This window comes from Meriones unguiculatus, chromosome 7 (genome assembly GCF_030254825.1).
Source record: "Meriones unguiculatus strain TT.TT164.6M chromosome 7, Bangor_MerUng_6.1, whole genome shotgun sequence".
NCBI lineage: Eukaryota > Metazoa > Chordata > Mammalia > Rodentia > Muridae > Meriones > Meriones unguiculatus.
In genome coordinates this window covers 62,766,220-62,782,138 of record NC_083355.1, presented here as the reverse complement: position 1 = coordinate 62,782,138, position 15,919 = coordinate 62,766,220, and the positions used below count along the sequence as shown (strand labels likewise).

The following is a 15,919-nucleotide window of genomic DNA, read 5'->3' as shown; positions in this document are numbered from 1 at the left end:
AGGAAAAGAAGACCTCCCCTATCAGTGGACTTGGGGAGGGGCATGCATGCAGAGGGTGGAGGAAGGGAGGGATCAGGATGGGAACCACAGGGAGGATACAAAGAGAATAAAGTGTAATTAATAAAGAATTAAAAAAAAAAGACCTGGAGGGAACAGGAGCTCCAAAAGGAGACGAACAGAGCCAAAAAAAAAAAAAAAAAACTGGGCTCCAGGGACCTTTCAGAGACTGATACTCCAACCAAGGACCATGCATTGAGAGGACCTAAAACCCTTGCTGAGATGTAGCCCATAGACTCAGTCTCCAAGTGGGTTCCCTAGTAAGGAGAGCATGGGTTTTCTCTGACATGAGCTCAGAGACAGGCTCTCTGATCACCTCCCCCTTGTGGGGTATAGCCTTGCCAGGCCAGAGAGGAAGACAATGTAGCCACTCCCGATGAGACCTGATAGGCTAGGGTCAGATAGAAGGGGAGGAGGACCTCCCCTATCAGTGGACTAGGGGAGGGCCATAAAGGGAGAAGAGGGAAGGAGTGTGGGATTGGGAGGAGACAAGGGAGGGGGCCACAGCCTGGATACAAATTTAATAAATTGTAATAAATAATAAATTAAAAATTAAAAAAGATTGGAAAATATGAATGAATTTAGTGAAGAAGTGTGGTTGCTGCCACACTATAAGTTTTAAAACACGTCAGACATTTAAGACACGTGTGCAAATCCCTGTCAACAGCCTCTGCAGACGGAACACATGGCTCTAGACATATTCTTCATTGCATGTGTAGTCCCAGAATTCTACAACAAATACCTTCATAAACTGCTCTAGCTTAGGTCCAAGTTGTGAAACAGTACTGCTAGTGGACACTTCTGTAAAACTCTATATGGTGGTATTTCAGTAAAACATTTACTCAGATGATATGTACATAATGTATCCTAATTTTTACAGGCATTTAAACACCTTTTCATGCATTATAAAATGAACTGACAATAATGAAGCTGCATATGATAATTTGGCACCAAGAAAGAAATCAATAGTATTTAAAATGGTTCTTTGTGGTTTATCAAGTTTTATTTGTGTATTCCCATAGGAATTATTTTCCAAGATTTTAACAGAGATGAAGAAGAAAATACAAATGCTTTAAATATTCTTACAAATGTTTTACCATGTTGCTTATAATACACTGGGTTTTTTTTTTTTTTTTTTTTTTTTGGTTATTTGTCTAACTCAGGAAGCCACTGAATTCATGTTGCTTCTCAAATGCTTTAAATGTCTTTTTCAATATTAATATTTATTTTTATTAATTACACTTTATTCACTTCAAATCATTGCTCTAGCTGCCTTCCTCATTCAATTCCAATTTCACCCTCCCTCCCTCATCTCTTCCCATGCTCCTCTCTAAGTCTACTGATAGGGGAGGTCCTCCTCTTCTTCCCTTCTAGCCTATCAGGTCTCACCAGGACTGGCTGCATTGTCATCCTCTCTGACCTGGTAAGGTTGCTCCCCCCTCAGGGAGAGGTGAACAAAGAGCCAGCCACTGAGTCCATGTCAGAGACAGTCCCTATTCCCCTTACTAGGGTAACCACTTGAAGACTGAGCTGCCATGGGCTACATCTGTGCAGGGCTTATAGGTTATTGCCATGCATGGTCCTTGGTTGGAGTATCAGTCCCAGAAAAGACCCTTGGGCCCAGATTTCTTGGTTCTGTGGCTCTCCTGTGGAGCTCCTGTCCCCTCCAGGTCTTTCTATCTCCCCCTTCTTTCATAAGATTCTCAGCACTCTGCCCAAAGTTTGGCTCTGAGCCTCAGCATCTGCTTTGATACACTGCTAGGTAGAGTCTTTCAGAGGCCCTCTATGGTAGGCTCCTGTCTTGTTTCCTATTTTCTCCCTCATCTAATGTCCATCCCGTTTGCCTTTCTGAGTGAAGAATTGATCATCTTACCCTTGGTCCTTTGCTCAACCATATTAGTAGCAGCTTTATTCAGAATAGCCAGAACCTAGAAACAACTCAGGAGTCCCTCAACTGAGGAATGGATATAGAAATTGTGGTACAGTTACACAATGGAGTACTACTTAGCAATTAAAAACAAGGAAATCATGAAACTTGCAGGCAAATGGTGGGATCTAGAAAAGATCATCCTGAGTAAGGTATCTCAGAAGCAGAAAGACACATGTGGCATATACCCACTTATAAGTGGATGTTAGACATATAATAAAGAATAAACATACTAAAATCTGTACACCTGACGAAGCTAAGCAAGAAGGAGGACTCTGGGTAAATCTCTCATTTACTTCAACAGCTATTTACCATCTGAAGTTCCCTCATCTTGGTGTAACAGACTGCTCTGTTATAATATGCTATGTAACAATTCTTGTCCATGTTGATGGCAGTAGTTAAATCTGTAAAAGCTAGCTTGTAGTTCTACAAAGAGAAAGAGAAGGATAAATCATATCATAAAATAAATATTCAAAGCATTTCTTTCAGAATCTATGCATTACCTTTCTAAATTAATACATTAAAGCTAATCTTTTAATAGTTCATTAAGAAGGTTTTAGTAGGGATTTTTACAGATTTTTTTTTAACCTACAAATAAAATTAAGGATATCAGTAACTTAAATTTAAGCAATTACGGGTTACAGAGCTAGCTCAACAGTTAAGAGCACTGGGCTAATATTCCAAAGGACCCAGGTTCAATTTCCAGCACCTGCAACTTATGACAGTCTATAGCCCCAGATCCAGGAGTTCTGGAGCCCTCTGCTTGTTTACACAGGCATTGCACACATATGGTGCACAAATATGCATGTAAGCAAACACTCATGCAAATAAAATAACAAAAAAATCTCAAAAAATTAATTTAAGCAATTATTACCAGTGTTGCTATATATAGCCCTGAGAAAGTGACACTGGTTTTAAAAGGCAAGCAACCCGCAGTCTCCTGGTGAGCGCTAACGGGCCGACTTCCCTCTGCCACTCAGAGTCTCCTAGCATACAGTCGCAGCACTTTGCACTCACATTCACTTTCTCATCCTCCTCTAGTATTCTCTGATACCTATGTCATCATCTGGACATAAATTTCCATAAATTGATACCGAATGAGAGGTTACACTTTTGCTTTAAGGTGCTGAGGCAAAGTATCCCAGATGAAGTAGTAATGAAGAGATGTCAAAAACCAACTCAGGGAGATAGAAATCATTCCATTCAACATCAGATATCACAGTATTTTGCCCAAAAATTTGTATTTTGGAAACAAAGTCAAGCAATGATTTTGTTTTCCTTACATATAAAGGCATGATTTAAAATGGACAGTAAAACATATAAACAGTCCAAATATCTAACAATCAAGTAATTAAATATAAACTATGGTGGAATATAATGCATCATCTATAGTCAAAGAGTAAGTCCAAAGAACAAGGGAACACTAGAAGTATACAGGTAGAATAATCTCTCATCATATATTTGTGGAAAATTGGAAGCGAGTCCCCAGTTAACAACTCGAGAAACCTCAACTCTGAACCCTTAGTGACCCGGGCAGGTGCGTCTTACCTTGTTGTGACATTTCAGAACTCCTCTGCTGATGTAGGCGCGCACACTCTCAGGGTAAAGTCTGATGGCCTCGTTGCAGTTCAGGATTGCTTTGGAGTATCTGCCCTCTAAACCGTAGTAGGCTACTCGGCTTAAATACGCCTTTTCAGAGAAGGTGAAAAGCAGGAATACATGTTTTAATAAAATCATCAGTCCTACCAGAATATATAGAACTTCAAAAAAATCTATGGTACCTAAAGACAATATTAAAATTGGTTTCCCCATTTTTTTTTTCATTAAAAAAATTAAACATACAGCATAGCCGAAATAATTTTACAGGGATCTGGCTTGTGGCTACCATTAGTGTGTGGCCTACTGTATCTGCTTTCTCCATTTTTTTCCCTAAATGATTAGAAAAAAAGTTGCATACACCATTAATTCTTCATCCCATTTACCCTAGTAATGAGTCTCCTGTGGGGGTAAAAAAAAGACATTTCCCCACATAACTACACCAACATTATTTATCTAGGATTGTTACTAATAATTCACTAATATTATCCAGTATTTAGTCAACTCAAATTTAATTTAAAATCAATATCTAGCCAAATTTCCTGTACTAAATTTGGGGTTATCACTGAAATGTGTTAGGATGAAAAAATCCATATGAAAGCAAAAAAATCAATAAAATGTACGGCATGTAAACTAAAATTACTAACAAACAAATTAATGTAATTTAAATAGTTACATATACACAATTCTCAAAATACTTTTTCAAATGTATTATCTATTAGTATTATCTAAAAGTAATACTTTTGTTCCAAGATGAATAAAAAAATTGAGTTATCAAAATATAGTTAATTGATATCACATATGATAATACATGTCTGTAATCTCTAAACTTGAGAAGTATCAGGAGTTTAAGGTCATTCTCTGCTACATTGTGAGTGCATGGCCATTCTGTGCTGTATAGTATGAAGAAGAGAAAGAGGAGAGGAAGAGAGGGATAAAGGGAAGGGGGGAGAAATGGTTGGAGAGAGTGAGAGACAGAGAGAGAGCAAGCAAACTGTTTTATTAGCAATTACATATAAACTGCTTCATAGTTTCACCAAAACTAACATATTGTCCAAATTACTGATATCATTTATTTAAATACCTGGTAATGTTTAGGATTGAAGGTAATTGCCCGATTAAAGTCTAGAATTGGGTTTTCCTTGTTGAGTTTTACTTTACAAATTCCCCGATAATAAAAGGCTTCTGCCAATTCAGCATTTGCTTGCACAGCTCTTGTAAAAGAGTCAAAAGCCTGGAAGAATATATTTAAGTACATACCACTTAGTGACAGAATACATGAATTTAAAAGATTAATAAAGTATGGCACTGTTATTGAAAAGCTTCACTTTTTTTTTGAGCTATTTAAAATACATTCTCTCAAAGACCCTGTGAACAAACTAGTATAATCTCTAGAAATAAGTCAAACTTATAATTGAAAGCCCCATTATTTTCAGACAAATATCTACATAATCCATGTTGTTAGACAACAATACTTAGAGGTTTAATTTTAATCATTATTCTTCTGATTTCATTAATTCAAAGAAATCATAGACAGCAGAATTCAGTTCTGCATGTTGGTCCAAGAATTACAACAAAAACATTGTTATTAGATTTCAGGATAAAAGGGTGCCACAGTTCTCCAATGTATGTGGTCATCTTAACCAACTTAAATCTGCTTTGAATTATTTATCAATAAGGAAAGTCAAATAATGTTCTAATCATTATCCACTTATTCTACTGCACATTGAAACACTCACTTTAACTATTTACAATTTAATAAATCAAATTAGTGCAGTGGCATTATTTTGCCACAACAGTTTCCTACAGTTAGATTTATTATTTTGTTGAGAAACGTGTTAGCTTTAAAATATTACTGACAAATTAGCATAAAAATGAGCTGATATTTAATATCGAACAATTCAAGGGAATTATGAATGCAGGGTGCCTGGTATGAGCCAAGCTTTAGATAGGACTACTTTTTCTTGGTTCACTTCCTACATTAATGTGGATAGCATTCAGAAACAGAACTGAATGCAGCAACCAGTCTGGAAAGTCACAAATATTCTCTTGCTTCAAAACACACAGGTATCACTGGCTCCTACATTCCTCCTTCCCCCTCTTCTGGGGAGGAGGTCCCCTGGTTTTGCCTAGTGTTTGGCTGTGGCTCTCACAGCCCATACCCATTCCGTTGCTAGATGGTGCTCCTCTGCTGACAACTGAGCTAGGCGCCAATCTATGAGCATAGCAGAATATCATTAGAAATCACTTCAGTGACTTTTTCATGCCAGTTGTATTTGGTTCTACCCTGGGTCTCCGAGCTGTCACGCCTCTTGTTCCTGACCATCTGGGCAGTGTCAGGAGTGGTCTCCCTTTTATGCCACGGGCCTCAGGTTGGACAGGTCATTGATTGACCGCTCCCACAAGTTCTGTGCCATTGTTACCCCAGTAAATCTTGTGGGCAGGAGAGATTATACGTCGAAGGTTGTGTGTCTGCGTTGGCGTCCCAGTCCCACTCGGAGCCTTCCCAGGTTGTAGACAATGACCAGCTCGGACTCCATATCCGCCATCACTAAGAGACTTCATCAGTATCACTCTCGTAGAGTCCAGGAACTTTTCACTGCGCTAGGTTTCTGCACTGTCCCCCTAATGTCTCCCCTCAATTCCAGCCCTCCTTCCTAGTACTCTTGCCCTCTATCACTCCCACGAAACACTGCCCACCTAATCCCTCCTGTTCCCACACCCCTCCATGCCTGCAGCCCAAAATCTATTCTGTTTCCCCTTCTCAGGAAAACCCATGTGTTCCTACCTTGAGTTACCCTTTACTTTACAGCTAATATCCACTTATAAGTAAGTACCCACCATATTTTCTTTCTGTGTCTGGGTTACCTCACTCAGGATGTGTCCGACAGAATCAACCAAGCAGGGCTTACAGGGCCTCACAGAGAACGATGCAACAAACAAGGAGCTTGTGCGGGTTTGGGCTAGGCCCTCTGCACATACATTATGGTTGTGCAGCTTGGCGTTTTTATGGAGTTCCCAACAGTGGGAGCATGGGCTGTCTCTGACTCTTGCCTGCTTTGGGGACATTTTTCCTCCTACTGGGTTGCCTTGATATAAAGGTTTGTGTCTAGTGTTACTACAACTTGGCATGCCATGTTTGGTTGACATCCCCGGGAGGCCTTCTCTTTTCTGAAGTAAAATGGAGGAATAAATATGAGAGGGAAGAGAGGTGGCAGGAGGGGAAGAGAGGAGCGGAGGAAGAGGAAATTGTTGTGGGGATTCAATACATGAGAATTCAAAAAAAAACTAAACACACAAATACCATGTGTAAATTGCCTTCCTCCATGTAACATAGACCCAGGTTATACAGACAGTCTGCTAAAACACTGGTGGGTGGTGTTGCTATCTCAGGATTTGAAAACATGTCCAACGTCTTCTTAAATGTTCTCACAGATTCCTGTAAAAATAAAGACAAAGACAAGGGAAGAGGAGGCTGTTTTTACTGTTGTTTGTTTAACATTATAACCTTGTGTGTAAAGAGAACTCCTGGTCCACAGCATCTCTGCTCTCATGTTATACAAATGCAAACAGATCTGGTAAAGTTGCGAAAGTCGTCCTTGTACAACTAGAGGACCCTGGTCCCAGTTTCACCCAGGGCCAATCCTATCTATACCAGTTCTGAAGCATGCTTGCATACATGGATTTCAGGAAGTAGAACTTATAAATTCTAACATCATGTTAGAATTTATAACATCATGTTTAAGTTTAACATCTAACTTAAACTTGTGAACAGCTTTCTAATAATTACCTTGTTATGTCCCTGAATGAAATGCTATGAAGTTGGGTAATAGAAGTATTGATGATACCTGATACTATCTCAGTCATCCCTTTCTTGCCTATTTTATTCTTAATAGGATTCAGCTAGAAAACAAGTTTTCAGAAAAAGTTACCCACATAAATTTAATAAAAATAGTTGAAACCCATTAAGGAAAAAGGAGTTTAAATTTCCAGATGTTATTTATTAATCAGAAAACCATCTTATGCATCTAAACGTGAACATCATGATTAAACATTTACTTGTTGTTATCCTACTTTCTAAACTAGAGTAAACTGTTAAAGTAGCCATGTGATTTAACTTGAACATGCTGTTTTCCTGACTCTTCTTTAGCATTTTTTTCCAGACTCACAAGCAATCTAATCTCCCATCCTTAGCCCATCCTTGCCACTGGAAAAGTGAATTAGGTTCTCTGTGTCCCTCCTTTATACTGTTCAGTATACCAATATGTCAGCCATATTCACCCTTCCTCTCAATCTTTGAATGCTTCCTTATAGTCTCCTTTTCAGAGTTCAGTCCTTCACTCCATTTCCTTCCACCACCTTTCTTTTCTGCTTCAGATCTTTAGCTCTCCTCACTGAATTCTAAGTTCATAAAGACTTGAGTGTCTTCCATTCCACTTCAATGAAAATAAGCACATCGTCATTTTTTCTTACTTTGCCTATCTGCCCTTTCTTTGCTATTCTGCCAAGTCTTCTCAGGAAGACCTCAGAGTGGAGGTTAACAGAGATGTCACATTGGTATCCTGAAAGCCATACTGTGGGCGCTACAAATAAAGGCTTAGAAGATCTTAATACTGTAACTCAAAACCCAACTAATGATCATGAAATAAAGAAATGAAGAGGATTTGAAAGAAACTGAGACACTAAAACTACAACAATATCCTCTCTGATTAGGTGAGTTGTCTAAAAGTTCACAGGAAATCCCATGGCTCATTTAGGAACTCTGTGTGGGTCCTACAGAAACGTACACATGGTATCAGTTGAGCTGACTCCTGGAAACTAAACGGAGAAGCAGCTCTCCAGCTCATTTTGAGAGGAATCCATCTGCTTGACCCTCCAGGACAGGACACTGGATTATTGGTAGCTGTTGCTTGTTCTAAGGGCCTAGAGTATTCCCACAAGGAATGCCTCCCTAGCTGTCTAACTCTGTATCTCTATCTCTGTCTGTCCGTCTTTCTGTCTCTATCACTATTTCCATACTGGTTTCTGAAGAAATAATTTTCTTGAGAACTTTGAAGACCTCTCATGAATTCATTCATTCCTTCCATTAGACAAAGCCATATCCAATCATTTTTTAATAAGATTCCTGCTCTACTTGGCCCCTGCTGGGATCCCTAAAGAACAACACCCATGAACTACTAGAAGTCCTCTGAGTTGGTTATATTTCACAAGGCATATCCTTAAATATTTGCAGGCATCTACCTCACTGCTTAGATTTGCCATTATTTTAGGTATACGTTGCAGTAATTATATAGTTTCCGATGCTAAAATTTGTATTATTTTCCTTATGCCAAAAAAGAAAAATGGTGCCTTCGAAACAGCATATATTTATCATTTTTCCACAGTAAGTGGATTCTGTTTAGAAAAACTGTGTCTTTTGATCTATGCTCTCTAGGCCATAAGGTGTTAGGTGACAGCTATATAGGGAAATCTCTTCTTCTAAGGTCTTTTGGCTTGTTGAAAACTTTTTATAGCCCTATGACTACATGGCAGAGAGTAATGACTGTTGGTTGCAGATCACTGAGGTCCAAAGCAGTACTGAAAGGTCCAAAGCATTTCCCTGCCTTGAGACCCTCTCCATGGTCAGTTACTAACAGTACAGCTCCCTGTTTCGTCAAGGGTAGCAGGAGAATACTCTCTCCAGTCTTCTACTCACACACATCATGAAATGTAACTTAAGTATAGGCAGCATGACATCACATCCATCACCTTTGCCAAGGTCTACCGGTCAGAGCAACTGACAGGATCCACCCACACTATGGTCACAGAATGGCACAGTTTGTATGTTGGGTATGCATTATGTCTGCCACAAGAGAATAGACAGCAGATCATAACAAGTGTAAAGTGAGGAAGTGAAGATAATTAGCACACAAAAATTTTCAAACACACAAAAATTAGCACACAAAAATTTTAATGATGAAAAGGTTGTTAATTGGAGAAGTCACCAAGTGAAAAAAAAAAACAGAAAAGTGGTATAAATTCAGTTAAATGTTAGAAGATATACGATGTTTAGCATTTAAACATTATGCAGTATCAGCTGATCAAAGCTGTATCAAAGCAATATCAAAATATTACCTAGTGTCCCAGTATTGTGTATATATCTTATGTCTTATGTGTATTAAAATGACTTTTTAAAATTTTAGTAATCTTTTTAAAGCATTACATAGAAAGAGCCCAACTTCAAATCGTCTAAGAAAACACAGGATAATTGTTTAATGACATTGGCACAGGAAAGAACTTTAAAAACTTAACCACCTGGAAGGAAAACTAAAAGTACATACATCCAAACACACCGAGGATGACTGCTCCTCAAAAGGCACATTTGTAGAACAAGCCAAAGAGACAACACACAGCGTACAAGCAAGGGTTATTACAGAGAAGTGATAACACAGTAGTCTTGATGTTCGTAAGAAGAATATAACAAAAAAAAAAAAAACAAAACAGGAAGCTGACAGAATGGAAACTACAAATGACTGACAGACATAAAATGAATGATGCACAACCTGACATTCAAGCTCAGAGACATGGACTGAACATAGGAAGGAATCAGTGCCTGACCATGAGATTGCCAAAGAGAAGGCCTGGCAATGCCATTTCCTGGAGATGTCACAGGTTGAAAGAAGCAGATAGAAGAATAACCTGGCACAAAATTACAGAACAATGTCACAGGTCAGCAATCCACTCCCAGGACTATAACTGAAAAAAAGGACATGTAAACGAGTATTTTCAGCAGCTCTGTTTTAACAAGAAAAAAGAAAAGGAAGGGAGGAAGGAAGGAAGGAAGGAAGGAAGGAAGGAAGGAAGGAAGAAAGAAAGAAAGAAAGAAAGAAAGAAAGAAAGAAAGAAAGAAAGAAAGAAAGATAATCCAAGTGAGGGAACGGTGTAGGAAAAGGAACGAGGAGAGACATGAGGGTGGATATCAGACCTGTGGAGAGTAGGGGGGCAGCAGGAGGACAGAGAGCCTGCAGAGAGAAGGGAAACTATGGGTGGGCGCATCTCTGTGACATCCTGGAGACCTACTATAAGGTAGGCTTCTGGGAGGATATGGGGAGGATATGGGGATGACCCTAGCTGAGATTCTTAGTAGCGAGCATCGTGGAGACTAAAGAGGCTGTCCTCTAACTACAGAGGATGCTTAGTAGAGGGAGGAGAACACCAACCCATCTACAAAAACTTTGACCCAAAATTTACCCTACCTACAATAAGTTCAGGGATAAAGACGAAGAAGATAGAGCAGAGATTGAGGTAATGTTCAACAAATGCCTAGCCCAACCTGATACTCAGCTCATGGGAGAGAGCCAACCACAGACACTATTAATGATACTTTGCTATGCTTGCAGACAGGAGCCTAGCATAGCTGTCCTCTGAAAGGCTCCACCCGGCAGCGGGTCAAAACAGATGCTGAGACTCACAGCCACACAGTAGGTGGAGTGCAGGGACTCTTCTGAAAGGTTCTGAGGGCAAGAATAGGAGGACCAGGAGGGAACAGGAGCTTCACAAGAAAACCAGCAGAGCCAACTAACCTGAGTCTAGGGGTCTTGCAAAGACTGATGCAACAACCAAGGGCCATGCATGGACTCTAACTAGGCCCCTTACAAATACATAGCCAATAGGCAGCTTGATCTTCTTGTGAGTCCCCTAGAAGAAGGGAGGAAGCTACCTTTGATATTGACTCTGTTGCCTGCTTTTTGACTACTTCCACCTGGCAGGGCTGCCTCGCCAGTCCACAGGGAAAAAAAAGATGCACTCAGTCTTGATATGCTGGTGTGGGTTTGAGTGTGGGGTTCCCCTTTTCTGGGGAGTAGGGGAGGGGGACAGGAGGAAGAGAGAGGGAGAGTGGGACTGGGAGAGAAGGAGAGGGCTATGATGGAGATGTAAAGTGGATATATTATATAATAAATTATATATATGTATAATCAATATAATACAGATACAGATACAGAATAAATGTATAGTATAAATGATTAGTTCATAAATAAATACTACTTTTTCATTTAATCTTTATGTATAGTATGTGAATTCCATTACTAATTTTAATAAACATCAATCGGCAAGTTTTTCACCTTGATTTTCTTGGCCTTCATCTGGGCTTTTGCCAAGAGCGCGAAAGTGGCGATATCTGGTTTATTGACTAAGGACGCTTCTAAGACTTGAATGGCCTTGTCATGGTTTTCACAAAATGAGTAAGTAAGCGCTTCCTGTACTGGGGTCAGCTCAATGAGACCTGAAAGCAAAAGAAAGCTTACTGGTACCCCTGCCAGGTAGCAAGGATTTAGAATATAATTACATTAAGACAACCACTCAGTATGACATTTTTTTCCAACATGAAATGAGAAGTGGACTAAAACCTTCTCTTACTGTAAAACAAAAATCACTACAGTTACAAACAAAAAAGTTAAATTATAAGCTTGGTATATCCCAAAATGAGCTCTTTCATTCACCACACTGTGAATTACTTTATGAGTTGATTACATAGGAGTAACAGCTTTGCCTTTCATGCTATCAATATCGATACATAGATATAACAAATAGTAAAATTAAAAAAAATCTTCTATAACGTTTTTATTTTGAATTAATTATATTTACCTTTGTTCATTTCTGCTACTTGATAAATAGTGAACTTGGCAAGATCAAAACACTTCATGATAAGAAGATACTGTCCTCTGGAAGAAATGATAGCTTTTATTCTAAGCAGGTGGAGGGTAAGTATTCTGTGGGATTTTAAAACTTTCACTAAGTTCGTTCTTTGCAGACTTCATGCATGTATAAGGTATATATATATAACCTCCACACTTTTCCCACTCCTTCTACCGCACTTTGCCCCTGCTCTTCCGAAAGCCCTTGTCTCACACTCAGTCTTTTTTTGCTTTGCTGTTATTGTTACTGCTGCTGCTGTTGCTGTTGTTTAAATTTTTCATTAGTTAATTTAATTATAAACTAAATTTTAATTAATTTATTTATTTGTTCACTTTACATCCTAATCTTGGCCTCCACTCTTCTCTCCTCCCGATACCACCCTCCCTTCATCTTCTCCCCTCACCCCATCCCTTATCCCTCAGAAAATGGGAGCCCACCCCTGGTACCCACCCATCCCAATTCATCAACTCTCATCAGAACGGTGCCCATCCTCTTCCCTTCTGGCCTGGTGAAGCAATCCTGCCAGGGCAGGGGGAATCAAAAAGCAGGCAACAGAATCCATGTAAGAGACAGCCCTCATTCCCCTTACTATGGAACCCACATGAAGCCTGAGCTGTCCATCATTATATCTGTGTAGAAAACCTAGTTCCAATCCATGCATGGATCTTGGTTTGTGCTTCAGTCTCTGCAAGCCCTTCCAGGTCCTGGTTAGTTGTCTCCATTCGTCTTCTTGTGGAACTCCTGTCGCGTCCAGGACCTTTTATCCTTCCACCCAATTTTCCACAAGACTCCCTACACATTGCCCAATGTTTGGCTGTGAGTCTCAAAATCAGTTTCAATCTGCTGCTGGGTGGAGCCTCACAGCAGACAGCTATGCTAGGCCCCTGTCTGTGAGTGTAGCAGACTATCATTAATAGTGTGAGGGTTCTCTCTCTAATGGGGTGAGTCTCATACTGGGCCAGGGATTGGTTGGACCTTCCCTCAGTCTCTTCTCTATCTGTATCCCTGCACATATCTTGTAGGCAGGGAAAATTTCAGGTCTAAGTTTCTGTGGGTGGGTTGGTGTTCCCCTCCCTCCACTAGGAGTCCTGTCTAGTTTAAGGGTGTCCTCTTCAATCTCCATGACCTCTGCTACTAGGAGTGTCAACCAGAATTGCTATTAAGACTAACAGACTTAACCTGGATGAGCTGGCTCGTGCCTGAAATTCCAGCACTCAGGAGGCAGAGGCAGGTGGATCTCTGTGAGTTTGAAGCCAGTATGGTCAACAAAGTAAGTCCAGGACAGCCAAGGCTACACAGAGAAACCCTGTCAGAAAACAAAATAAACAAAAAGACTAAGAGACTTTTAACTAGCCTCCTCCATGTGACCATGAGCTTAGAACTCAGTTGGGTGCCCAGTTGAAAGAAATGAGTGTTCTTCCTGCTCTGAATCATTACTGACCTTTGATAAGCCCAGTCTTGTGCAGGCTCATTGTAGGCAGCCACACCTGCTCTGTGGTTGTGACTGAAACTGTATTATGCCCAGAAGACAGCATTTCACAATCCTTCTCCCTATGTTCCAGAGCTTAAATTCTTTCCACCCAGCTCTTCCATGATAATCTCTAAAGTTTCTATAATGTTACTTAATTTTTTATAATTATAAAATATTCATCCATTTATGTAAGTGTACACAGAGTTATTTTTTTAATTATAAAGTTGTTTGTTCATTTTTAGCCTTTGATATTTTGAGACAGGGACTTTCTATGTAGTGCTGGCTGTCCTGGAATTTGCTATGTAGACGAAGCTAGCCTTGAACTCAGAGAAACCTTCCTGCCTCTGCCTCCAAGTGCTGGAATTAAAGGCTTACCATCCATGCATGGCAAAATTACAGTTTTTAGAAGTCCAAAGAAACAAAATAACTTGGAATTATGCTAAAAGAAATAACTTAGGAAATGTGACATTAAAACGAAAGAGTTAAACAGATCAGAAAGGGAAGAAATATTCATATAAATTTCTGAAATGTGGTTTAATTTTAAAACACAAAATACGTATTTACCAGAAGATGTCCATTGCATTTTTCCAGGCCTATTAATCTTGAGAGATTATAGTTTTGGCAATAATATCTTACAAAATGTCTCCATAGCAAACTCTACTAAATTTGGAATACAATTTTGAGGGTCATTTTTTTTTTCACTGAATTGGCACAGGGTTCTATTTATTACGTCTGTGGCTACAAACAGAGCCAATGCTTAAAGGGTCCTACCTTACATTAAGGTGACATATGCTAACTGCTTAGCAAGTCATCTAAGGAGCATCACTTTCAGAAACTGTAATTTAGTGTTAGAGTACAGAAAAGGCAGCGATATGATTACATTAATGTTTAATTAAAATTAAGAAAAAATGTTAAAAGATAGACATTGTTTGGAGGCTAAGTGCAAAATAAGGAGAGTGAAAGAATAAACACAGGAACCCCGGGCGTTTGCTAAGATATACAGTTATCCCAAGAAGAATTCAATTTCTGTGCTCATACCTTATTATATATAACTGGATGGCATCAGGCTGGAGGTGGATAGCACGAGATAATTCATTTACTGCCTTTTTCAATGTATGCAGCTGTTGGGTGATAGACAGAAATGTGTATTCCAGTTGAAGCAATCATCTCCTTTTTGGTGTTTAGCCCCCAATTTCTTGCAGATTTTTGTAGAAACTTACCCAATTATAACTGATTTTCCTTTCTGCTTATTTTAAATAATTTCTTTTATTTTTGATATCGTAAAATTATATCATTTTCCTTCCCTTTCTAAACTTTAAATCCTCCCTTATACTATTCATCTTTTTCAAATTCATGTCCTCTTTTTTTCATTAATCATTGTATATGTGTGTTTATAAATACAAAAAAAATAGATGATTTTCTTAACTCACCAAAGCAAACAAAATTCATAAATTCAGACAAGAAATCTTATAATATGTAGTCTTTGTTTTTAAATTATTTGTCTTAAATGTTAAATTTCACATAGTTAATAAACTAGTATGCAAAAAGCAATATAAAAAGTAAATTCCACTTTACAAATAAGGTAAAGAAACAGACTTGAAACAAAATGAGTAAGTGAATGGATTAAACAAAACAAATGAGTGGTGTGAAAAAGAGGTCCTCTTCACATTCATATGGAAAGTCAAATTCATTCTATCCTTATTAATGGTCACAGAAACATAACTTGCATTTCAACACATTAAGAGACAAACTACCACTAAAGATGTTGCCAATAAAGCACTACACATTGCCTTGTTTTTAATTGCTGAGTAGTATTCCATTGTGTAAAAGTACCACAATTTCTGTATCCATTCCTCAAATGAGGGACACCTGGGTTGTTTGCAGATTCTGGCTATTACAAATAAAGCTGCTACAAACATGGTTGAGCAAATGTCCTTGTTGTGTACTTAAGCATCTTTTGGATATATGCCTAGGAGTGGTAGAGCTGGGTCTTAAGGAAGCGCTATCCCTAATTGAGAAAGTGCCAGATTGTTTTCCAAAGTGGTTGTACCAGTTTACATTCCCACCAGGAGTGGAGGAGGGTTCCCCTTTCTCCACAACCTCTCCAGCAGATGTTGTCACTTGAGTTTTTGATTTTAGCCATTTTGATGAGTGTAAGGTGACATCTCAGGGCCTTTTTGATTTGCATCTCT

The 15,919-nt window shown here is 39.0% G+C and overlaps 1 protein-coding gene across 1 annotated transcript in view; it reads right to left on the bottom strand.

The window, feature by feature from the left end:
• Ttc6 (tetratricopeptide repeat domain 6) overlaps positions 1-15,919 on the bottom strand; it is a 224,040-nt gene that overhangs the window by 35,275 nt on the left and 172,846 nt on the right. Inside the window, exons 19-24 of the mRNA XM_060387540.1 lie at positions 14,766-14,848; positions 12,206-12,282; positions 11,683-11,843; positions 6,885-7,019; positions 4,665-4,814; positions 3,533-3,673 (exon numbers count right to left, since the gene is read on the bottom strand). Coding sequence (XP_060243523.1) covers positions 3,533-3,673; positions 4,665-4,814; positions 6,885-7,019; positions 11,683-11,843; positions 12,206-12,282; positions 14,766-14,848 — 747 coding nt within the window. The remainder of the gene's footprint in view (positions 1-3,532; positions 3,674-4,664; positions 4,815-6,884; positions 7,020-11,682; positions 11,844-12,205; positions 12,283-14,765; positions 14,849-15,919) is intronic.